This window comes from Pan paniscus, chromosome 23 (genome assembly GCF_029289425.2).
Source record: "Pan paniscus chromosome 23, NHGRI_mPanPan1-v2.0_pri, whole genome shotgun sequence".
Taxonomy (NCBI): Eukaryota; Metazoa; Chordata; class Mammalia; order Primates; family Hominidae; genus Pan; species Pan paniscus.
The window spans coordinates 46,196,465-46,221,590 of record NC_085927.1 but is presented as its reverse complement, the minus strand read 5'-3'; the positions used below and the strand labels follow the sequence as shown (position 1 = coordinate 46,221,590).

Below are 25,126 nucleotides of genomic sequence, written 5' to 3'. Positions count from 1 at the left end.
CTTTTGAAGCCCATGATCAGAGTCCACTGTAATGACCGCTTGATCAATGCAGGGAGATTGTTGCTGACCCCTGGCCAGTGATGTGCCTCTTGGAAACAAAATAAAAATTAGTGTACGGCAGATATAGTTATCAGTGAGGCAGGGGGTGGGGCGGAGGGTGAGGACCCTGGATGGCCACAGAGAAGCTATGGCCCATTGTGGGTGGCCCTTGCTGTCTGTCCTGCTAAGAGGAGACATGAGCCACACCATAGTCATGTGGACTTATTTGGACAATAAGATAGAAGATGATTGGGCTTAATATCAGGTACTTAAGAATGGGTGACTCAGATTTGACTGGAGTTGGTCCCTGGAGTCTGGACCTTTGGGAAGATGGGAACCTCTCCCATGACTTTAGTTCAGCACCTCCCATATGTGGGGCACTGGGGATGCAGTGGTGACCCAATCTCTGCCTTGGAGCCCTCAGCCCCGCAGGACTAGAGGTGAGATGGCTACTGGGGGAAAGTGGCTTCTCATTCATTCACTTTTTTTGTGTTATTTAAATAATCACTCAGAGGATAACAAGCTGCTGAAGGCTTGAAGGGTTCTAGGCTGAGCAACCTTCAAAAGTGATCTTCTGTTTCTGGTCTCTGGTTGCACTTCTCAGCAGTCATGATGTGGACTCAGAAAGCCCTCATGCTGCACTTTCCCACTGAGACAGTGGCCATATAATTACATCTTCTGAGTATGGTTATTTTTCTGCATTGGGTTTCAGCAAACTGTGCTCACGTGCTTGAGGAAAGAAAAACCATTCTATCAGCAGAAGCTAAGGGAAGGAATAACTTTGCTGCAGGAATCTGAAGGGTTCAAGTTCCCCCTCCTGGGGGTGTGGGAAGCCTCCAGCCAGCTGGGGAGTTACCATCTGCAGGGGGACATGCTTGGTGCGCTTGGTGAACCCAACCAAACCCTTCCCCTGTCAGCCGCTTCCAACCTGGGGGTGAGTCAAAGGGGATCATCTGCCCTTCACTATTTAGGAGGGGACGTCCCCACCATACCTGAAACAATTTGCTTTTCTTTGCAGTTTCTCCTGGGTGACTGAGAGAAAGCTTGTTATTGAGTAGGTAAGGCGCAGGTGTGATGTCACTGTGCAAATATTGAACCAATTAAAAGCAAAGGCAAGGGTCCAGTGTAGATGACTTATCTGCAGATCCAGCCCTAGGTCTGTCTGCCTGGCCTCTTAACATGGGGCAAAAGCTGCTTAACCTATTGTTTCCTCCTCTCCTTCCTTCCTTCCCTCGTTCCTCCCTCCCTCTGTCTCTCCCTCCAGCTACCCTTGGAGTGGTCATTCTCTTGGACTGCCAGGTTCCCAGAAAATACTTGCAAGCATTTTCAACAATTCAGTTATTTTCAACAAGCATTGATGCTCTCTCTGCAGCACCCTGGGCAAGAGCAAGAGGGTTGGGGAGACAGTTCCTGCCTCTAGAGAGTTCTAAGAGACAGCAGAGGACACATGCAATGAAGCCATGGTTCTGTATGAGGCAGATTGCGCTGGGCCTATTGGGGAGGAGGGAGAAGCGTGAGTAATTCATACTAGGGTAATTCATACTATGAGTAATTCATACTAGGAGAGGCTGCCTGGGGGCGATGGCATGTCCACTTGGTTTTGGGGACTCTCAGTCTGCGGAGAATTGGGGAGATGGGCCCTCCAGCTTGTCTCTGGGTGACAGCTGAAGCAAAGGCTGCTCTGGGGAGTGTGCTCTAGTGACTGGAATGGAGGGTTGTAGCAGGGGATAAGAGAGGTGTGGCTGGAAAGATGGTTGAGAGGCAGTGGTGGAAGGCATTGGGGTGGGGTTATAAAGGCTGTGGGGGACACACTTCTATCCATGCTGGGCGGGCTGTCATTCTGGGGTGATGGCAGGGCTGGCCTCAAACTTTTGCTGCTTTCTGCCCTGGCTCATTGGTTGATTGATTTATTCATTAAGAAATGGTTTCAGGCCGGGTGTAGTGGCTCATGCCTGTAATCCCAGCGCTTTGGAAGGCTGAGACAGGTGGATCACTTGAGGTCAGGAGTTCAAGACCATCCTGGCCAACATGGTGAAACCCCATCTCTACTAAAATACAAAAATTAGCCGAGCGTGCTGGCATGCACCTGTAGTCCCAGCTGAGGCGGGAAAATCACTTGAATCCAGGAGGCAGAGGTTGCAGTGAGCCAAGATCGTGCCACTGCACTCCAGCCCGGGCAACAGAGCGACTCAGAAATGGTTTCCGTGCTGAGGACCTAAAGCCATGTCTCTGTGGTCCTGAAGTTGGTATCTTAGTGGAGGACACCCCATTGGACACTTTATTGTGTAGTCTGTGTGACACATGCCACATGAGATCCGTGCCTAAGATGCTCTGGAAACACTGGCCCTGGAGCTCCTGGGATTGCTTGGTCACTTCTCACTGTGGTAGGACGGTGATTCCAGGACTCTTCTCGAGCCAGGCTCTATGGAGTAGGAGATCAGAGGGTAAAGTCTGCACTTGTCCCTCTCGTGTCATTTAATCACTCTCCACCTAGCCTGGTCAGGGAACTGTCTTTTCTTCTCTTAGATTGGAAGCTCCCTCCTTGCAAGTCCCCAGTATTTTCCAACCACTGACTTCTCATTGCCCCCTCCACGCAGGTAAGGGAGGATGATTTCTGTTTTTTTTTATTTTTGAGGCAGAGTCTCGCTCTGTCCCCCAGGCTGGAGTGCAGTGGTGCAATCTTGGCTCACTGCAACCTCTGCCTCCTGGATTCAAGCAGTTCTTGGCCTCAGCCTCCCGGGTAGCTGGGATTACAGGCGCACACCACCACGCCTGGCTAATTTTTGTATTTTTAGTAGAGATGGGGTTTCACCATGTTGGCCAGGCTGGTCTTGAACTCCTGACCTTGTGATCCACCTGCCTTGTCCTCCCAAAGTGTTGGGATTACAGGCGTGAGCCACCGTACACCCCCAGCCAATTACTTTAAAATACAAATCTGATGTCACCTCTGCTCCTCCCCAATTATTCCTAGAATAAAGTCCACATTCCTAAATGGCTGATAAGATCCTGGGTTAGCTGCCCCAGTTTATCTCCTCCAGCCTGTCCCAAGCTATTGCCCCCACCCCTTCCCACACAGGAGGAGGGACTCTATGTACCACATTCTGGTTTCTGGTGTCATTTTTTTTTTAAAGAAATTGTTCATTTAATTTTTAAGTTGACAAAAATTGTTTATATCCATTGTGTACAACATGATTTGAAATACGTACTGGTGTTGTTTTTGATAGCCTGAGTTTCCTTCGGTGCCAGGCAAAGTGAAAGTGACCACAGGCCCTCCCTTGGACAGGCAAATGCCATCATCTTTCATTGTTGCCTGGACTTTCAGCAGTCACCTGAGCCCCCCTCCATGCCCACTTCAAGGAGGCAAAGGCAGAACCTGCAGATGGGGCAGGCTCTGGGGCCCGGGCACTAAGTTCCTCTCTGGTTTTCTTATCTGCTAAGCATCAACACAGGCTTGGGTTGGAATACTGCTAATGGAAACAAGTTCCAGCTTCTTCTGTAAGCAAACAACATTCCTGAGGTGGAAAGGGAAGGGGGGCCCACCCGCAGTCTTCAGCTCCTACCTCCTGGGCACTGGCAGCTGGGAGGAGCCCCCCGCTCCTTGTTAGCCTGGGGAGAGTGAGGGCCTAGGTCGAGGCTGCTGTAGGTTATTAGCCCTGGGTGACAGAGGAGCCACTTTATTGACCCACCCTGTAGATAACTGCTCTGACAGCCCTGGTGTGTATTGCAGAGAGTGGCCTTGTGCATACCTGTGAGCAGATAGGACATTTTGCAGGTGGGAAAGCCGAGGCCTGGGTGGTGCCTGCAGGATTGCACAGCTGGTCAGCACCTCTCTGGACTCAAATCCAGCTCTTCTGCCACAGGCTTTGTGCCCATCTCACCAGACCAGCATTTCCCAGACCAGCATGGAGAGAGGTTTTTCCTGCAGGATATTCCTGGGATGGAGTTAAGCAGATTTCTTTTTTCTTTTTCTTTCTTTTTTTTTTTTTTTGAGATGGAGTCTCACACTGTTGCCCAGGCTAGAGTGCAGTGGTGCGATCTCGGCTCACTGCAAGCTCCCCCTCCCGGGTTCACGCCATTCTCCTGCCTCAGCCTCCAGAGTAGCTGGGACTACAGGCGCCCGCCACCATGCCCGGCTAATTTTTTGTATTTTTAGTAGAGACGGGGTTTCACCGTGTTAGCCAGGATGGTCTCGATCTCCTGACCTCATGATCCGCCCGCCTCGGCCTCTCAAAGTGCTGGGATTACAGGTGTGAGCCACAGTGCCCGGCCTAAGTTAAGCAGATTTCTTTTTGCAGGCTGCTTCCTACAACATTTTGTGCATATTGTGATTGCAAGAGGGCCATAGGGAGACGGCATTCCATCCTTACTCGGCCATGAAACCCTCTTCCCTCTGCAAATTGCTGTCTTTATAGTCACTGTCCCTGAGAACTGTCCTCTATGGATGGATATAACCTGCAGAAAGAGTCACTAGACTCCTGGTAACTGATTTTCAGAGGGCCCAGGTGTCATTCCTAGGAAGAATGGGGATTAAATAGCTCAGAATCACAAGATAGAGGAGTTGGGAGGGAAATTCCTTTCATGCCATTCTCCACTGGGAACTTGAGCTACAACTCTTCTGATGTTAGGTGGTGGTGGTGGTGGTGGTGGTGGTGTTTGTCCTCATTCTAAAGCTAGGAAATTGAGGTGCTAACAGCTTCAAGGTCACAGGAATTGTGAGCAGGGGACCTGGGACTCCAATCCAGGTCTGTCTGGCCCCAGAGCCATAAACTCCATCGTGGTACATTACAAGCAATTTATCTTGGGATTTGCAGAACCAGGACCTCACATGGCTGTGGTTTTTCCACTTCTGTCTGTTAGTTCTGAGTTGATACCAAAGGTTGATGTTGCCAGCACCTACTTGATAGATGAAGGCGTAGCATTCCAGGAGGGCACATGACCTTCTCATGGCATCCTAGCAAGAGCAGAGGCCATGCCAGCCAAGATTCTTTCTGGTATGTCAGACTGGTAGTAGGTGGTAGGTGCCTCTACACTGGTTAATCAGGGGGTGCTAGAAGGTTCTAGAAAACAGAGATGGTTGAATTATATGCAAAACCAGTAAATTATCTTCAGTCCTATTTCTCTTTGTAGATTGAAAGCCCCAGTATGCATTCTTTCCTTTTTTGTTTTGAGGATATAAAAATTAGTCCATAAATGGTTTGGTGTTTGTAACAAATTAGGTGGCTATAACCCTCATGCGTGTGTGGTTTCAACTTGGCTCTCCTGTTAACCTTCAGCTCTCCAGCCCTGTCCCTCTTTGCACAGCCACAGCCCAAGGGGATTTTCCAGCCTCTGGGGACCTTCCCCATTAAGTCTTTCTTCCTCATTTTGGCCTTGTTTCTCATTTATTCATTCAGGACACTTTAACTGAGCACCTGCTCTGGGCCAGGCATTGTGCCAGACATTTGGAATTGATGAATGAGACCCAATTCCTGTCCTCAAATAAAACTACAAATAATGAGTATTTAGCTGTTTGGTTACAGTGGAACAAGTACAGAGCACAGACGGGAGGGACATAGATATGAGACATCTTTTTGCTGCAAAAAGTCTTTAGAGAAGGGAGCGTTTGAGCTTTGATCTCAGAGAGGGTTCCTAATACAAAGGACACTTCTCTGCCTTCTTTGAAGGCCTGGAGGCCTGAGCAGAGTGTAGTGTGAATGGGGAATTGATTATATGCCGCTGGGAATGACTGTGGCAAAAGGAAGGGCAGGGGCAAGATGAATGGGTGGGGTCCTAGAGGGCTTGCTTAGTATGCAGATTTTATTCTGGAGAAGGTGTGGAGCTGTCGAACCATTTTGAACTGATCAAATAATATCAATAAAATAGGAAGTCATATAAATAGGAATTTGAATTTGTGAGTCATCAGAAAGGAGTTCTGTAGAAGTGGCAGGGGAGGCCAGGAGAGAGGCAGTTGGAGCAGTCCAGAAGGGAGGGCCTGTGGGCCTGGACTGGAACAGGGCACGGGCAGTGGTGTTGGTGGAGGGCTGGGGAGGAGTTTACGGTGACTGTCTTGGGTGGCCAGATGGATGGTGTCTCCCAGAGATGGACACCCAGAAGAGGGTATGGGTCTGGGGAGAGAAGGTGGGGGAGTTCAGGTGTGATGGTGCATCCACCAGGTGGAGATGGCTCGTTGGTAGGTGTTTAAATATATTTATTAATATATGAAGGGTGTGGGGGAGAGCTCTGGGCGGGAAATAATCCGGCTGTCCCAGTGGTGGAAGCCATGGATTTCCTGGGTCTAATCCAGATTGATTTGCCAAAACTATTCAATAAATAGCGTTTGGGCCTGGTGCGGTGGCTCACACCTATAATCCCACCACTTTGGGAGGCCGAGGCGGGCGGATTGCCTGAGCTCAGTAGTTCGAGACCAGCCTGGCCAATATGGCGAAACCCCATCTCTACTAAAATACAAAAAATTAGCTGGGTGTGGCGGTGTGCACCTGTAGTCCCAGCTACTCGGGAGGCTGAGGCAGGAGAATTGCTTGAACCCGGGAGGTGGAGGTTGCAGTGAGCCAAGATCACGCCACTGCGCTCCAGCCTGATGGGATTCCCAGGGTGGGGTGAGCTGGCACAGCTGTGTCAACAACTCCCACCCCCAACCTCCAAAATGTGGCTCCCGCTTGTCTTCCGTTAATCATCTGGACCCTTTGATGCTGGTGACTTTGCTTATGAGTCGCAGGCTGAGCTGCCGTGTTGGAGGTTCTGAAGGTGCTTCTTGCCTGCCTGGGGAGGCACATCAGTCTCTTCTGCCTGGTTGATTTGTTTACTTTTAAATTGGGTATTCAGGATCTTTAAAGCACAGTCCAGCAGGAGAATCTAGGTCAGATCTCTTAGAATACAGTATGTTACAAGGGGCTGTCATTCCTTGGTGACAATGCCATCCATAATGGCCATTTTTATGGGGTCCTGGGAATCCTTTTGCCCTGAGGATTTCTGTTTTGTTAAGGAGATTTGGCCCGTGCACTTCAGAGTTGGGGGAGGATGGCGACTGAGAGGTCTGGCTTCATGGTGCTGCGTTTGCTCATACTAACCCCTTCAATCAGGGGGCTCAACTGGGCGTGATTTGTCTTCCCCCGCAACCCCCAATTTCCACCTTTGGTGATGTCTGGAGACATATTTGGTTGTCACAACTGGGGACGGGGTGCGGCTGGCATCTAGTAGGTAGAGGCCAGGGGTGCTGCTTTGCTGCTAAATACCCCACATGGCACAGGACAGCCCCACCACAAAGGATTCTCTGGCCCCAGACAGCCATAGTGCCGTGGCATCGTTTTGTATGTGGTGATTGAGCGATCGTACCTTCTTCCTGTACGTTGGCTCTTGCTTTTCTCCCTCGGCCCGGGATACCTTTCCACCATCTCTTCCCTTCCCTGCCAATATTCTACCCATCTTCCAGGACCCAGTTTAAATGTCATATCCTCCATGACACTCTTCGCTTGAGTGTCCAAGGAAGCGTCCCTTTCTCTTTGTTCCCACGGCAAGTTGCATGTTCCTCTCCTCTTCTTCACTGAGTCTGTGGTGGAGCCGGTTGTTGAAGTGGGTCTTCCTCTCTGCATGAATGTTCCACTATGGTAGGTGTCCTGTCTCATCATTATGTGTATTTAAGGAATACATGCTGCATTAAGCAGCCCTGCGAGGCAGGGAAGGCAGCATAAAATATTATCTGCGTTTACAGTTGAGGCCAGAGAGGTGGCACCGGCCGAAGGCCACACAGCAAGGAGTTTCTGCATTCATCCACATGGCAGATCTGTCTAGCGGGTGCTTACTGCGTTTGGGTGTTGGATTCAGCAGTGAACAGGACAGAAGGAAGCCCAGGAGCTTGCTTTCTGTCTACTCTACCACATTGCCCAGGTGGACACTCCACCTAGTCACCTAGGTGCATGTCCGTCCTGCCGCGCGACCTCATTAGAAACCCCCTGGGATCTTTATGCCTTTGTCATGATTTTTTTGCATGTGGATTCTCTATGTATTAGTTGATTGAATAAGTGAATCAAATGAGCTTGAAAAATTCTACATTATTATAGCAGCTGCTTTCAAAGAATCTTTTTTTTTTTTTTTTTGAGATGGAGTCTCACTCTGTTGCCCAGGCTGGAGTGCAGTGGCACCATCTCAGCTCACTGCAACCTCTGCCTCCTGGGTTCAAGCGATTCTCGTGCCTCAGCCTCCCTAGTAGCTAGGATTACAGGCACGCGCCACCACGCCTGGCTAAGTTTTGTATTTTTAGTAGAGACAGGGTTTCACGGTTTTGGCCAGGCTGGTCTCAAACTCCTGACCTCAGGTGATCCACTTGCCTCAGCCTCCCAAAGTGCAGGGATTACAGGCGTGAGCCACCACGCCTGGCCCAAAGAATCTTTCTTAACAATGGAAGCCAGCTACGTTGATAGTTTTATTTAACTCAAAACCAACGGCTGCAAGTAGAAAGAGAAAGGACATGTTCACCTGTGTTCTCCAGGATGGGGGTGGGGATGGAAAAAAACAAACAGAGGGGCTGCTTGCATACATCAGTGGTGAGGCTGGAATAGGGCTTCCAGTGTCTGGGCTGAGGCCGCTGGGGTGTCTGAACTGAAGCCTTGGCGTGCCCAAGGCCATTGGAGATTGGTTAGGTCAACTCCTGGCAGACTGGGCACAGAGAACTCAAATGGCTCACCCAAGGTCACACTCCCACCTTCTTTCTTACTTTTAGCACCCAGCAATTTAGGTTGGAGGGATGGAGTCCCTTGTGCAAGCCAGCATGGGGAGACGGGGTTTACAGCTTTGAGGTGGCATTATCAATGTCTGCTTAATTAATAAAGGGGGGGTTCTCTGTTTGTTTGCTTCTTGTAGCCCCCTTGACCTCACCAGTAAGGCAGCTAAGGGGGAAACGGAGCAGGGCATTGAAGCCACACAGGGCTGAGTCTGACCCTAGGTTTTGTGCCTTGTCTGAGCCCCATTTCCCCCACCTGTAAAATGAGTATGTATGTGCCTCATGAAATTATTGCAAGGATTGAGTGAGAACATACAGCGCTTCCTAGCAGGCCCTTGGTCTATGCAGCTTTATGGTGAAGGTGATGACTTGGACACTCCCAGCCTAGAACTTGGCCCACGGAAAGGTTTACATCAGCCCTCGTTGTCTGGGAGTGGAAATGCTCTCAACGTTTCAACCAAAGATCTGAGAGTAGAATAAATTCTGTCTTTAAGGTGCTAGCTGTTCATTTTCCAGACAAACCCGCAAGTAAGTAAAAAGAGAAACGGAGGGAGGGAGGGAGAGTATTCTCTGGGAAAACAGGGAGAAATAAAAGATCCATATGGATGTTTGGGGGGAAGGGGAGAAGGCAAATAATTGAGGCATTACATTTTGGGTTGAAAGAAGATGTTTTTGGTCAACCTATTTACTTTCAGTTTCATCATTTCCTGAGAGTCCTAATTTAGCCTCTGGTTGTGTCCCGCTCGATTATGGCCTAAAAAGGCAACTGCTTGGGTTTCTTGGAGTTGGACTGGCACCCGCAGGAAGCCGGCGGGAAGGAAAGCGCTGGGGGACGGCCTCAGCCTGGTCCAATCTCATCTCCAGGGGCGAGAGCTGCTTGCTTCCTTCTGAACCCCTTGCTGGCCTGCCCATTCCCACAGGAGCTCGGGACTTTCTAAGCCACGGAGATCTTTCCTTTGTGTGTGTGTGTGTGTGTGTGTGTGTGTGTGTGTGTTGTTTTTTGTTTTTTTTGTTTTTTTAAGTGGTAGATGATGATGCTGGTTGGTTGCTTTCACATGTACATCCTGCTCAAATGGCAGTGCATGTCGATTCAGCCCTTTTGGAAAACAATTGGATGGGACATCCCAGGACTGTAGAAGTGTTTGTATGTTCTTTTCTCCCATAACACCACTTCCGGGAATGTATCTCAAGGTGGTGGTACACTACGGCCGGGTGTGGTGGCTCACGCCTGTAAGCCCAGCACTTTGGGAAGCCGAGGCAGGCAGATCACCTGAGGTCAGGAGTTTGAGACCAGCCTGGCCAACATGGTGAAACCCCATTTCTACTAAAACTACAAAAATTAGCTGGGCGTGATGGCGGATGCCTGTCATCCCAGCTACTCGGGAGGCTGCAGCGGAGAATCGCTTGGACCTGGGAAGCGGAGGTTGCAGTGAGCTGAGATCACGCCAGTGCACTCCAGCCTGGGTGATAGAGCGGGACTCCGTCTCAAAAAAAAATAAAGATGGTATACTAGATAAGAGGGTAAAAAAACCTTATAAGTGGTCCTTAAAAAAGAAAAAAACACTTGAGAATATTGAGAATATGGTGCAGCCATTAAATGATGGACAGTGAGGCCTTGGCGTCAGGAGTTCTGGGTTCAGGTCCTCATTCCCCAGCTTGTGTGACCGAGTAGAGTTACTTTCTCTCAGGGCCACCACTGCATCATCATCTATAAAATGAGTTGGATAAAATTGATTAACAGGCAAATCTGAGGCTGGGTGTGGTGGCTCACACCTGTAATCCCAGCACTTTGGGAGGCCAAGGCGGGCAGATCACATGAGGTCAGGAGTTTGAGACCAGCGAGGCCAACATGGTGAAACCCCGTCTCTACTAAAAATACAAAAAATTAGCCAGGCGGGGTGGCACACGCCTGTAGTCCCAGATACTCGGGAGGCTGAGGTGGGAGAATCGCTTGAACCCAGGAGGCGGAGGTTGCAGTGAGCCGAGATCGTGCCATTGCACTCTAGCCTGGGTGACAGAGCAAGACTTCATCTCAAAAAACAAAAACCAAGCAAATCCTAGCCCTACAGGAAAATAGTCATAGTAAGTAAGGAAAATACAAAATCTGAAACTCTGTCCTCTGCCTGATAGTTGAAAATCAAGTGTTTCCATGAGCCAGGTCCAGAAAGGACCACGAAAAGAAAGAGAAAACTGATTTTGCAAGGCGGGGAGAGGTGGTGGGGGGAGTTCAGGAATTTAGGGGATTATTTTTCTTTTATTTTCAAAAACTTTTATATTATGGGCAGTTTTAAAAAGTTTCATCCGGGCGCAGTGGCTCATGCCTGTAATCCCAGCACTTTGGGAGTCCAAGGCGGGCGGATCACCTGAGGTCAAGAGTTCAAGACCAGCCTGACCTAAAACCCCATCTCTACTAAAAATACAAAAATTAGCCGGCTGTGGTGGCGGGCGCCTGTAGTCCCAGCTACTCGGAAGCCTGAGACAGGAGAATTGCTTGAATCTGGGAGGTGGAGGTTGCAGCGAGCTGAGATCTTGCCATTGCACTCCAGCCTGGGCAACAGAGTGAGTCTCTGTCTCAAAAAAAAAGTTTCAAAGAGGCTGTTTAACAGCCCCAGGACAGAGTAGGAAGGAGTGGCTGCACGCTGGCTGCTGTGTTTGATAGACTGCCTCCCAGGTATCCTGCTGTCGTGCCCCTTATTGACTTTTTAGCAGCTCTTTACTATCCCCCATTCGTAAATGAGGCATATGGATTATAGATAAGGTGGTTTAACCCACATGCATCCTGGAGAGGTCTGAGTATTAACCTGACTGAACACACTTATACACACACATGAACACACACACACACGCCCCCAGAGGCACAGGATACAGGTGGAAACAGCAGCTCTGCTGCAGCCCTGTGGCCCCCCATCATTGAATGTGGCTAGTCCTGCCCAGGTGGGCGAGGGGGCTTTCATAGAAACTCCACTGTTTATCCTGACCTTTGCGGCTCTCCCTGCTGGTCTAACCCGTGTATTGATATTGGCGCTGCTGCTAACCCACGTCATTCTAGCAGAGTTGCTGAAACCAAATAGCCCTGTCCTTGGCCAGGCTGAGCAGAGCCCAGCCTTGCTTAATGAAAAGTTCTGGGAGGGAGGTGCCCAGGCAAGCGGGGGCTCTGACCTTCGGCTGGAGCCTTGGTCCTTGGAGGCGGGGGGTGTCCCTGGTGGGATGCATTCTCTCTTCCTCTTGCAAGAACTGTGGCTTGGTGGCCAGGCCTCTGCTAGTCTTCAAGTGGACACCACTGGCCTGTGACTGTCCCCTGCCCTCCCACCAAAGCCTGAAAGTCGGACAGGGTGAGGTTCTGAGGGCAGTTGGTTGGGTGGAATTCCTCCCCGCCAGCTGGTGTGATGTTTGTGACCCTCCAGAGCGGATTTCCAGGGCAGTCTGAGTGCCTGGGCCCTGCAGCCTGAGGGTGCCCATGGGCTGCCGAGAAGCCAGGCTACCAGATGGGTTCTTTGCTGTTAGGGTTGGCATTGCTGGGGCGAAGCAGCGTTTGAGGACGGTCAGAGCTCATTCTGCCATTGCTGATGGGCTGCAAGCTTGCGCCGACAGTAGCGGGCCGAGGGAGTAAATCTTGAGTTCTAACGTGCCTGCTTTTTGACGGGCCATGTGGTCCACACTGGGAAGGCTCACTCAGCCTTCCTGCCTACCTGATAACATCCGGCAAATATTTGTTGAACGCTCTGGAATGCATTCCTCTCCACTCCCCACATCACACTCAGCTCGTGGGGACAGTTAGGGCCCAGCTCCAGTGCCGGCCTGGCTTCTGAGGGACACCAGGCACAATTGTTCTGGGAGGAGGCCAGGCACAGGAGCCAGGCGTCCCTGGGTTAGCGTCCCACTCCATGCCTGGGCTGGGCAACTCTGGGCAAGTGACTTGCCCTTTCTGAGTCTGTTTCCTAGTTTATGAATTGGGGATGATGAGACAACTCTTTCCCAGGATGGTTGCCAGTTAGGTGAGGTGGTGAATAAACTGAGCGTGGTGCTGGGAGGTACTTAGTAACCATCCCCTGCCCCTTCTGCTCTCGGTAGGAGTCTCATGAGGGGCACCGATGTCCTCAGATGCCTTCATTGGCGGGGTCAGCAGCACACTTAGGGTTTGGGGGCATGGGGTTCAAGTGAGTCTCTCTGCTATTCATGGAGTTATCCTTTGTGGGTTTGAGGTCTGTGAAAAGGCTGAGAACCCGCAGCCTGAGACCTGTGTTCTGTGATTGCTGCAAGGTCTTGAGCAGGGCAGGGGCGCGATGGGGAGACTTTGGGGAGCCTGGGTGCTGGGACGCTAGGGGTGCCTGTTGACTAGTTAGTGGTTAGACACATGGTAGGGAGAAAGAACACTACCTGGCAGGGAGAAACCTTGGATTTGCTTGAATGGACTGGCCAGGGTGAAGTGCAGACAGCTGAAAATAAGCTGGTGGTGCCCTGGGGGCTGCTCCTGGTATAGACCCTAGACCTCAGACCCGCAGCAAAGACGAGGGGCGGCCAGGCAGTTCACAGCCACCGTTCCTGTCTTGTTTGCTCTGACTCATTCTGAGCCCGGCCTGCTCTCAGGGTGGTCCTTGCAGAGTGGATGTGCCCCCTGGCCCCCACAAGGGTCTGTGGGGTTTGCCTGTGTTGGGAAATGTCAACAGAGCCACCGGCCGGGGAAGCTGGTGACGCTGCCAAGCTCTGTTCCTGGGACTTGTGTCCCTCCTGGCGAAAGGGAGCCAGCAAAAAGGTTTTTTCCTGGAAAACCGCCCCTTCTGGAGTGAGTCCAGGGGAGCCCCTTGGCCTTGACTGAAAACCACTAATGAGCCCAGATGAAAAGTTCTGGTCAGCCTAGATTTTTCCCTTTGTTCTTTCCCTCCCATGCCCCCAGCCTCCTTGGGATCCAAGTCCCTCTTGGAATCTGGAAGCACAAAAGCCCATGGTGTTCCGTGTTTGGATCTGGGCACTTCCTGGATTGCAGGGGCCTGAGGGGAGGGGCTTGATCTCATAGAGGGAAAAAAAACCTTCCTGATCTTCCTTGATTTCCCAGCGGGAGCTGGGCAGTGAGCTTCTGGGCTGCCTCCTCTGGTGGCCACAAGCTGAGTCTGTTTTACACTAGGGTAGTCACCTCAGGTGATCCCAGCCTGCGCCTCTGAGCGGGAATAACGATGGTGTTAGTCATGGAAAGGCCACAGGACTGGATGACTATGGAGAAGCCCCTTACATCCAGGGAGCTTGTTTCCTCATCTGTAAATTGGTGGTAATAATATATACCTTACCTGGTTTACAGAGTTGTTACGACAAAGACCTTTCGAGATAGCGAAATATGTGTGAAAGCATTTCATAAACTATAAAACCATACAGATATATAAGGCATTGAGTGTTATTTTATGTCTTTTTTTTGAGACAGAGTTTTGCTCTTGTTGCCCAGGCTGGAGTGCCATGGCACAATCTCGGCTCACCACAACCCCCGCCTCCTGGGTTCAAGTGATTCTCCTGCCTCAGCCTCCTGAGCAGCTGGGATTACAGGCATGCGCCACCACGCCCTGCTAATTTTGTATTTTTAGTAGAGACGGGGTTTCTCCATGTTGGTCAGGCTGGTCTCAAACTCCCAACCTCAGGTGATCCGCCTGCCTCGGCCTCCCAAAGTGCTAGGATTACAGGCCTGAGCCAGTGTCCCCAGCCTATTTTATATCTTCATCTTGCAAATGAGTTTTGAAAAAAGCAAACACACATGAACTTAAGTTCTCTTGGCTCATGAATTGTGAGGGTCACTTTTGACCTTAGTGTCCCCAAAGGGAAGCACTCTTAGCATTCTCCATGTTTCTTGGAACCTGGCATCTTTTCTCTGTGCTTTTTTTGGGCCGTATTACCAAGATGGAATTAAAATCTGGTGGCAACATGTATTGATGTTTTATTTTCTTCTCTTGTCTTAGTTGACTTCATGAACTAATAACAAGTTTTTTAAACTGGAAACTTCCACTATGTGGGGTTGTAGTCAGTTGTGTTTTTTGGCTGATTAGAAACCTGTTTTTGTTGGAAATCCTCCCAAACTGTGTGGCTACTTTGCTACCTTTGTATCTGTAGCATAGCGACTTGAATTGCATCTGTCTTTGAGACTCTTGTTATGTTCATTTGGCACAATAGTTTTCTTGATTGTGGATTGACCCTAGGGCGATACACCTTACCATTAGTTGCTAACAAAATCCCTGCTATCACCTTGTTTTTCTGTTGCCCAGGCTGGAGTGCAGTGGTGTGAGCTGGCTTACTGCAACCTCCGCCTCCTGGTTTCAAGCGATTCTCCTGCCTCAGCCTCCCGAGTAGCTAGGATGACAGGTGTGCACCACCATGCCTGGTTAATTTTTGTATTTTTAGTAGAGATGGGTTTTCACCAGGTTGGCCAGGCTGGTCTTGAACTCCTGACCTCAGGTAATATGCCTACCTTGGCCTCCCAAAGTGCTGGGATTACAGGCATGAGCCACTGTCCTGGGCCCAACTTGTTTTTTCAGTGATGCACATCTTTATCCCAAAAGTGTGGAGCAAGAAAGTTGTGCAGCCTGGTTATATAGAGTTTTACTGTGTCTTAATCCTATACAGTCTGCAAAGAGAAGAGGTGTGAGCATGAGTGATGTTGTGTGGCTGACGTGGTTGTATGTAATGTGTTGTCTTTCTCCTCCCCCCTTAGGTCCTGGCTATAAGTCACCATGGCACAGCAAGCTGCCGATAAGTATCTCTATGTGGATAAAAACTTCATCAACAACCCACTGGCCCAGGCCGACTGGGCTGCCAAGAAGCTGGTATGGGTGCCTTCCGACAAAAGTGGCTTTGAGCCAGCCAGCCTCAAGGAGGAGGTGGGCGAAGAGGCCATCGTGGAGCTGGTGGAGAATGGGAAGAAGGTGAAGGTGAACAAGGATGACATCCAGAAGATGAACCCGCCCAAGTTCTCCAAGGTGGAGGACATGGCAGAGCTCACGTGCCTCAACGAAGCCTCGGTGCTGCACAACCTCAAGGAGCGTTACTACTCAGGGCTCATCTACGTAAGTGGCTGCCGTGGCACCCCGCAGGGTGGGTCTGAGGGCTCCGAGGTGGGGGCGGGCCGGGTCTTCCCATCACCCTCACGTGAAGGAGTGCTGGGGTGACATCCTTGAACTTTGACATCTGAACATCCTAGTGGGATGTTCTTATAGCATTATTCTTTTCCCTTTGCAGCCAAAAACAAAACAGGAAGCCTGTTTTAGAACATACGTAGGGAGAAGAATATGGCCCTGTCTGAGGGATGCCCACCCACTGGCCTTTGTTCTCAAGTTTTGGTGGAAATATGAAGGTTCAGGTCAATGTTGTAGATTCCTTCTTTTTTAATTTAATTTAATTTTTTTTTTTTTTTTTTGAGACGGAGTCTTGCTCTGTTGCCCACGCTGGAGTGCAATGGTGTGATCTTGGCTCACTGTAACCTCTGTCTCCTGGGTTCAAGCGATTTTCCTTCCTGAGCCTCCTGAGTAGCTGGGATTATAGGCACCTCCATAATGCCTGGCTAATTTTTGTATTTTTAGTAGAGACGGGGTTTCACCATGTTGGCGAGGCTGGTCTTGAATGCCTGACCTCAGGTGATCCACCTGCCTCGGTCTCCCAAAGTGCTGGCATTACAGGCGCAAGCCACCGCACCTGGCCTCTTTTTTTAAATTTTAATTATTTTTGATAATATCTTTAAAAAATCTTCTTTTTTAACATTTTATTTTTTAAATATCTTTAAAAAAATTTTTAATAAAATATCTTAATTATTTAAAATATTTTAAAAAATATCTTTTAAAATAAAATATTTTATTTTATTATATTATTAAAATAATAAAGTATTTTAAAAGATATTTTAAAAAATACCTTTATCTCTTTTGATTTCTTTCCAATAAGCCTTTTGCACTTTAAAAATGCAGTAGATTCCTTCTAAAGTAGGGAGTGCCAGTTCCTGGTTTCCTGCTTTGTTCCTCTTGCATCACTGGATCTCCTCTCCCTTCACCATTTGCCCCAAGCCCATTTTTGGTATCTCTGCCATCTTACTGTTTTTTTTTTTTTTTTTTTTTTGAGACAGAGTCTTTTTTAATTGGCCAGTCTGGTCTTGAACTCCTGACCTCATGATCCGCCCACCTCAGCCTCCCAAAGTAGCTCTGTTGCCCAGACTGGAGTGCAGTGGCATGATCACAGCTGACTGCAGCCTCAAACTCTTAGGCTTAAGCGGTCCTCCCACCTTAGCCTCTCTGGTGGCTGGGACTACAGGCCTGTGCCACCACGCCTGGCTAATTTTTAATATTTTTATTAGAGACAGGGTCTCATTATGTTGCCTAGGGCTGGCCTCGAACTCCTGAGTGCAAGTGATTCTCCTGCTTGGGCCTCCCAAAGTGCTTGGATTACAGGCGTGAGCCACTGTGCCCGGCCCATCTTGTTCTTTACGGATGCTTGTTGGTGTGGGTTACTTCCCTAGGGAGTGTGCTTTGAGCAGAGGTGAGCTACCAAGAGTAAGACTTGCTCTGGGACTCTGTCCAGCACTTTAGTGCTGGTCCGTTGCCAGGCTTGACCAAGGGGAAGTGTATTGAGAGTCCAGAGAGCAGCATGTGCAAAGGGCCAGCACATGGAGCAGATCAGGGGCGTCATTTTCTTTCTTCTGGCAAGAAAGAAAATGCAGAAACACAGCCCATCACCAAATTAGGAGACAGGGAGATGAGCATTTATGCATCCCGGAGGCAACGGGCTCTGGGGTCACAAAGTCCTGTCCAATATCAACCCCAAATTCCTCTGTTCAACTCAAAGATATTTCCTTCTGGTTTTGTCCCCAGTGGGAAAGAAATATCTGCTTGTTATTATTCCTAAAATAGCTCTTTATTTCTTTATGCTTCTCTAGCCACCTTGAACTTTGGGCTGAATAAAACAGTCCTCAAAATGTTTTTGACCTAGTGGAAAAAAGCCATGAAGAGGTTATTATAGGCCGGGCATGGTGGTGCATGCCTGCAATCCCAGGACCTTGGGAGGCCAAGAGGAGAGGATAGCTTGAGCTCAGGAGTTTGAGGCCAATCTGGGCAACATGGTGAAACCCCACCTCTACAAAAAATAAAAAAAATAGCTGGGCATAGTGTGGCGTGCCTGTAGTCCCAGCTCCTTGTTGGAGGCTGAGGTGGGAGGATCACTTGAGCCCCAGGGGGTCAAGGGTGCAGTCAGCCGAGATTGCACCACTGCACTCCAGCCTGGGCGACAGAGTGAGACCCTGTCTCAAATAAAAAAAAGAAAAAAGATTATTATGGCCTTCCCACTTTACAGATGGGAAGACCAATTTCAGACTGAGGGATTTTGCTCATGATCACATATGTAATAAAAGCAGGTGGTGGCAGGCTCATTCTGTTACAGAGACAGCAGCTCTCAAAGGGTCAGCTGTTTAATTTTCTGTATGACTTCAGACAGACTTAAGCACATTTCTACGAGGTAGACTCATGCTTCTGAGTGCCCTGCAATGTGCTAAAGCCTTCAGTGGGAGCCATGGGCCATTGTATTTGCCCGGAACTCCTGACTAGGACTGCATTTCCTTGTTGATTGCTAAATCGGTCTGTGACAATGAGGTCTTTGTTTTCTGCCATCGATGCCCACCCTTTGGGGATGAACCTGGCTCATCAAAGACCTGTCAACAAGTAGATATGTGGAACAGTCTCCTTTACAACCCAGCCTTCTTTTCTTTTTTTTTTTTTTGAGACGGAGTCTCACTTTGTTGCCCAGGTTGGAGTGCAGTGGTGTGGTGCCATCTTGGCTCATTGCAACCTCTGCCTCCCGGGTTCAAGCAATTCTCCTGCCTCAGCCTCCTGAGTAGCTGCGACTACAGGTGCCCACCAGCATGCCCGGCTAATGTTTGTATTTTTAGTAAAGACGGGGTTTCCCCATATTGGCCAGGCTGGTCTCGAACTCCTGACCTCATGATCCGCCCACCTCGTCCTCCCAAAGTGCTGGGATTACAGGCATGAGCCACCGCACCCGGCCCCAGCCCAGCCTTCTAACATGGCAGGTGGGAAGAATTGAGGCCCAGAGATAGCAAGGAACTTAAGCAGGGTCACACAGCCAGGTGTTGGCCAGGCTGAGGCTGGAACTTGGGTTCCTGATTTTCAGACCTATTGTGTCTCATCTGTTACTTGATAAGATTATCATGTGGACCAAATTAAAGGCCCCTGTCCCTAAGGAGTATTAACCACTGAAATTCAGAATTAGTGACTTGCAAATAAATGAATGGCAGACTGTGCTTTAAGGAAGCACAGTGTGTCTGTGGGGGTGACATGGGAGCTGCAGCCTCATTGTCTGGGATTGGGAGGCGCTCCTCTTGGCAGGCTTTATAGCTTATGTCACACCCACTCTGCTGTGCCACTAAGCTGAGATGGCCTCTGCTCAGTAAAGCAGAGCCCTTAAGTGCTATAGGTGGAGCCTCGAGGACCTGGTTCAAATCCCAGCTCTGCCCCTTACTGGCCGTGAGACATGGCTATGTGGAGTCTCACTTCCTCATCTGCGAGGATTCCATGGGAACTTTTTTTTTTTTTTTTGAGACGGAGTCTTGCCCTGTCGCCCAGGCTGGAGTGCAGTGGCATGATCTCGGCTCACTGCAACCTCTGCCTCCCGGGTTCACGCCATTCTCCTGCCTCAGCCTCCCGAGTAGCTGGGACTACAGGCACCCACTACCACACCCGGCTAATTTTTTGTATTTTTAGTGGAGACGGGGTTTCACCGTGTTAGCCAGGATGGCCTCGATCTCCTGACCTTGTGATCCTCCCGCCTTGGCCTCCCAAAGTGCTGGGATTACAGGCGTGAGCTACCACACCCGGCATCCATGGGAACTTTCTAAAGTACCCAGCCAGCACCTGGCTCGGGGCAAGGCCTGGGGGCCTGGACTCAGGCTGCTGATGTGTGTTACAAGTGAAAGTAACTCCTGTTTCTCTGCTTGGCTCTTTATTGGTGCCTTTTTAACTTGAGTCTCTTTTGGGATCTGCTGGATATAAATTGAAACAAGTGGAGCACCTGAGCCTGCCTGAGCTTGCACAGGGCCTCTCCCTCCCACGAAAGGGAACAGTCATTATTCAGATACACTCAGTGTTAGTGGCTGCGTCTTTCCATTGCAAGCCACACGCGGAGGTTTTACTGTGGGTGGGCGTGGTGGGTAGTGCCCACATCTTTTCTCTAGAACTCTTTGGCTGGAGGCATTAACTCTCATTTTTGCTTCCTTGCTGTCACCTCTGGTGTGCAGTTCCTCCTGCCTCTCACCAGCCTTCTTCTAAGCATCATCACTAAGAGGCCCATTGATGGCCTCTGCAGTCATTCTAGTGGAGACCCCAGCAGGTGCAGAGTTATTAGCATGTCAGCGCGCCTGGGCGGGGCCGCCTGGGTGGGGAGGTGCTGCCTCATTCATGGTCTATCTCTCCATCAAGCTTCCAAATCATGACCTCAGGAGCCTTCATGCAGCCTGTTTGCCCAGCATTGTGGGCGGCGTGGCTAATTCTGAGCCACAGCTGCTCTGTCTTTTTCTTCAGGGGGTGAGGCCCTGGGATGGGGGCGGATGGGCACAAAGAGCCTCTGTGGCCTGTGAATGGAGCAGCGCCGTGTTGTGGCCGCGCCGCGTGGGAGCAAAGCCGCTTGCTCGATGTCTTGCCTCCACGAGCATCCAGTGAATCTCCTTCCTCCCACCTGAGCCTCAGTGCTCATTCCGCAGGGCTTAGCTCCGTCATCACTGCTTTGACGGGATTAGCCCAGAGAACTTTGAGCTCCCGTAGACCACTCCATAGGACCATCTGCCCACCCAGCTGTCAGAAAGACTTGTCCTAATGACCCGTGGTCCCCTTCTGCTGTCAGCACCAGCTGTTTCCAAACATCTGGCTCCATGGCACTCCCTTAGTGTGCGACCACGTGTCCTTGGTTTTCCTGGGCTGGATTTCCTAGAGTGTGGGTTTTCTCAAAGTCCAGGAACAAAGCTTGATTGTTTCTGAGCTCCTGGGGTGACCTTGCTGCTCCCTGGCCTTCTCTCTTGTCCCCACTCAACATTCACGCAGAGGAAAAACCAGAACAGGCTCCCGTGTCTCTTCCTCCTGAAATGCCTGGGCCTGCAGGTTGCCAATACCGTGTTTACACTTCTTAAGAGCTTTCCTGGTCTCTTGTGAAAAGAGTAGTTGGAGGGAAAACAAGTGACTAATTATCCCAGGAAGAAAGGAAATCAAGGGCCCTGCATCTCCTTTTCCAAGCAGCCAAACACGCTTGTCCATTTCTAAGCTCAGCTGCTCTTTTTTTTTTTTTTTTTTTTTTAAGAGCAGGGTCTCCCTCTGTCACCCAGGCTGGAGCACAGTGTTGCCATCATGGCTTAGTGCAACCTCGAACTCCTGGCCTCAAGTGATCCTCCTATCTCAGCCTCTTGAGTAGCTGGGACTACAGGTGCATGCCACCACACGCAGCTAATTTTTATTTTAATTTTTTAATTTTTTGTAGTGATGGAAACTTGCTTTTTTGCCCAGGCTGGTCTCGAACTCCTAGCCTCAAGCGATCCTCTCACCCTGGCCTCCCCAAGTGCTGGAATTCCAGTGTGAGCCCCTGTGCGTGGCCTCAGCTGTTTTGAATGCATACCATTGTGTGGTTGTTGGGGCCCTCTGGGTTCTGCCTTTAGTCTAATTGCTGCTTGGAAATTCCCTGTGCCATAGCCTTTGGCCAGTGCCTGAGAAGAGCCTTCTCTTCATGACTGGTTCCTGTGTGGACCCTGTCTTTGGGTTCAGCCACAAGATCCATCCCCAGTTTTGGAGCGACTGGAGAGGGCACAGGTGGAGGGGGCTGGGTTGACTCTGTAGTGCATGCAGTCCCTCAGATGGTGGCTGCTTCATGAACGATGAAGGTGCAGGCCACTTGTGATGTAGAAAACAAAAGGTTGGAAGGAGCTCGGAGAACCGGCCTCCGTGACCAAGGAGGTTGGCATTGGAGACCCGAGTCTGCTCCCAGCTCTGCCCAGTGCCTTGTGACCTTCCATCATCACTTCACAGGGGCAGGGCCGTAGGTGATGTGGTGCGTGGAGCCCCAGCCTCACTTCGCCAGGCCCCTCAGGCCCATTTTCTTAGGAAGAGGGTACTTGGGTCACTCCAGTTGCTTAAAGAGGGTTGCGTTCCCCAACTGAACATCTGCCACCCTGGGTGGTCTTGGGAGTCTTGCGCAGCTTTTAGGAATCTTTTTTTTTTTTTTTGGTAGGGGAAAGGGATCTTGGGAGAAAAAGTAACAGGAAACTTATTAGAAAAAGAATTAGTAGTCACAAGGTAAAGTATATTTCCCTGAAGACACGGAGGTAGTCACAAGGTAAGGTGTATTTACCTGAAGATGAGGAAGGACAGATGTGTGTAAACTGTTGCTGTTGGAAATGGTTCTCCTCGCCTACCTGGAGCTACTCTCCAAGGCTATGCTGCGTGCTGTGCTATGTGCTTCATTTAATCCTCATAACCACCCAATGAGGTCTAGAGCTCTGCCTGTCCCCGTTTTTCACATCGAGAAATGGAGGGGGAGAGAGGTTAAGAACCTTACTCTTGCTGAGATTTGAACTCAGGACATCTGACTCTGGGGGTCTTATTTGAATTTGATCAAGTCACACTTGGAGTATTGGGTATATTTTAGGTACCTCACATTAAGGATGTTGATTAATTGGGTTCCCCTCCAGAGAGGAAGTCTTGGAGAAAGCTCACGGGGGACGTGAAATAGTCTTAAAGTGTTTGAGGGATTTGCATGTGAATGTCTCTAGAAGATTCCAGAGAAAGAGGTGTCTGTCAGGGACCCACTGTCCCACAAAAGATCTAATTGGTTTAGGACACAGTGCGTTTTTCCAGTGCTAGAAAGGTGTAAGCTTCACTATCTCTCAGCGTCCTTCAGTGTGGAATGATTTGTGTTTCTGCAGTTTGCTGCGCTGCAGCTGAGCCCTTTTCTGTTTGTGCCTCTCTCACGATGACAAAGACATCTCTCATTGTCCTCGGATCTGAGTTTTGTAACTGGACTTCTGCTGTCTGCTTGGCCGCGGACCTTGCCTGGTGGATACGCACACTCACTGACCTACGAGGCTGGAGCACTCCTGCAGTGGAGAGGGAGGATCTTCACTTACAGGGCAGAAGGAGGATGCCGGGGCTCCACACCTGCAGCAGGGCTGCGGGAGCTGGGCCACTGGGAGCAAGGGCCATCAGGGAGTGCCTTCACATCAGGCTGACTCAGGGGTCCTTTGAAGCCGCAGATATTTTGCTGCAAAGTTTGTACACTACTGAGAGTCAAACTTCCTAACCTGTTCCTATCTGCCGCTCTTTTCTTTAGACCTATTCAGGCCTGTTCTGTGTGGTCATCAATCCTTACAAGAACCTGCCCATCTACTCTGAAGAGATTGTGGAAATGTACAAGGGCAAGAAGAGGCACGAGATGCCCCCTCACATCTATGCCATCACAGACACCGCCTACAGGAGTATGATGCAAGGTGGGTGACGTAGTGTGTGCCCACCTGGGGCTGAATCTTCACCTGGGGCCTCATCGACACCTTTGCAGGTGCTAAGTCACATTTGGTGCCACATTGATCTAGTGGCTGGTGATGGGCAGTGCATCATGGAGGTCTGTAGACCTCTGTATGAAAGCCAGGGCCAATGGCTATCCAGAGGACATGGTTATATGTTGATAGAATGTTCTAGAAGCTTTAAAATATACATTTCCTAATTTTTCTCTCAATTTCTCATACTTTTCAAGAGCTCTTGTGCCTGTCCCCTCTGCTTTCTTTTAGGCCCCTTCTTCTTCCTGTTCTTCCCTTGCCTTTGTGTTTTTCCCTCTTCCTTTCTTGCTCCTTCCCCACAGTCTAGAAACACGTTCGAGTTCTTCCCATCTCTACACAAACAGATGCAGAGCCTCGGGTGGCTTCTGCCCCCCTGTCACTCTGGCTTCTGTGCCCCTTCTGTTCCATTGCAGTGAAGCTTTGTGGAGGAAGTGTCTGTGCTCACTGCCTCCATCCCCACCTCCTGGTCACTCTCCTCGCCCTGGCTGTCTGTCCCCACCCCTTCTCCAGACTGGCCAACAGAGGTCACCTATGTATGACCTGTGTGTTGCTAAGTCCACGGCTCTCAGGAGTTCCTACCTCACCTCTCCCCAGCATCGGACAGTCTCTACCACTCTCTTTCTTTCTTTGTTTTTTTTTTTTTGAGACGGAATCTCGTTCTGTCACCCAGGCTGGAGTGTGCAGTGGCATGATCTTGGCTCACTGCAACCTCCGCTTCCCAGGCTCAAGCGATTCTCTTGCCTCAGCCCCCCTAGTAGCTGGGATTACAGGCTCGTGCCACCATGCACGGCTAATTTTTGTATTTTTAGTAGAGACGGGGTTTTGCCATGTTGGCCCGGCTGGTCTCGAACTCCTGACCTCAGGTGATCCACCCACCTCGGCCTCCCAAAGTGCTGGGATTACAGGCGTGAGCCACCGTGCCCGGCCAACTTTACTCTTAATAGAGCCCCCTACCCTGTGCTTCCACCAGCTGGTCATCTTTCTGGGATGTAAATGTGATCAAATCACTTGATTTGAAATCTTGACAAATCATAGAAATGCTCCTCATTCCCCCAGAGCTATTAGGTTGCTGCAAAAGTAATCGCGGTCTTTGCCATTAAAAGTAATGGCAAAGACCGCGATTACATTTGCACTAGCCTAATAACACTGTGACTCTGTGTTAGTGTACAGTGCCCTTCAAAATTGGCCCCTTGCCTACCTTCCCACCTTCCTAGCTATGTGGAACTCCTTACATTTCCCTAATAGCTCTTTCTGCTTCAAAACACCCTACCTGCTCCATCTGCCTGCAATGCCTGGCAAATCCCTATTCTTTTTTTAAAAACATGACGGAAGCATTAGGGCCTCCAAGGAGAATATCTGGGCTAGATTTGCATCAGAGCCCTGGTAGTGCTTTATTTGACTGCAGTGTTTACACGTTTCTTTTTCTCTCCTAGACAAAGACAGGGCCCATGTTGCCTTTATATTCTCAGAGCTTAGCCAAGTACCTGGCATATGTAATCCTGACTCAAACCCAATTTTCAGGCAGGGCCGTATTCTCCTATCTTGTATGGATAGTGGTTTGTTATGTCCCATTACATATGGATCCTTTTTTCTTTAAACTTTGCAGTCTATCTAGACAGTGGTGGTAATGCATCTTGTTGGGTTAACCACTTTGTCCCTGGTTTAGTGGTTTACAGTGGCAGCTTGCAGCCTGTCCTCCACCACCCACGCTGTTCTGTGAAGGAGGCATTTTACTGTTGAGCTTGATGCATTATGTAGGATGCTCAAGTTTGGCCGAGTCTTTGGCTTATGTTCACGTCTATCAAAATATCTTG

The 25,126-nt window shown here is 49.8% G+C and overlaps 1 protein-coding gene across 2 annotated transcripts in view; it reads left to right on the top strand.

Annotated features, from left to right (window-relative positions):
* The window catches only part of MYH9 (myosin heavy chain 9), a 105,244-nt gene that overhangs the window by 23,340 nt on the left and 56,778 nt on the right, over positions 1 to 25,126 (top strand). For both annotated transcript variants that reach the window (XM_034948848.3, XM_034948846.3), the window contains exons 2-3: positions 15,444 to 15,795; positions 23,090 to 23,246. In XM_034948848.3, the coding sequence (XP_034804739.1) occupies positions 15,463 to 15,795; positions 23,090 to 23,246 (490 nt within the window). In that variant the 5' untranslated portion in view covers positions 15,444 to 15,462. The remainder of the gene's footprint in view (positions 1 to 15,443; positions 15,796 to 23,089; positions 23,247 to 25,126) is intronic.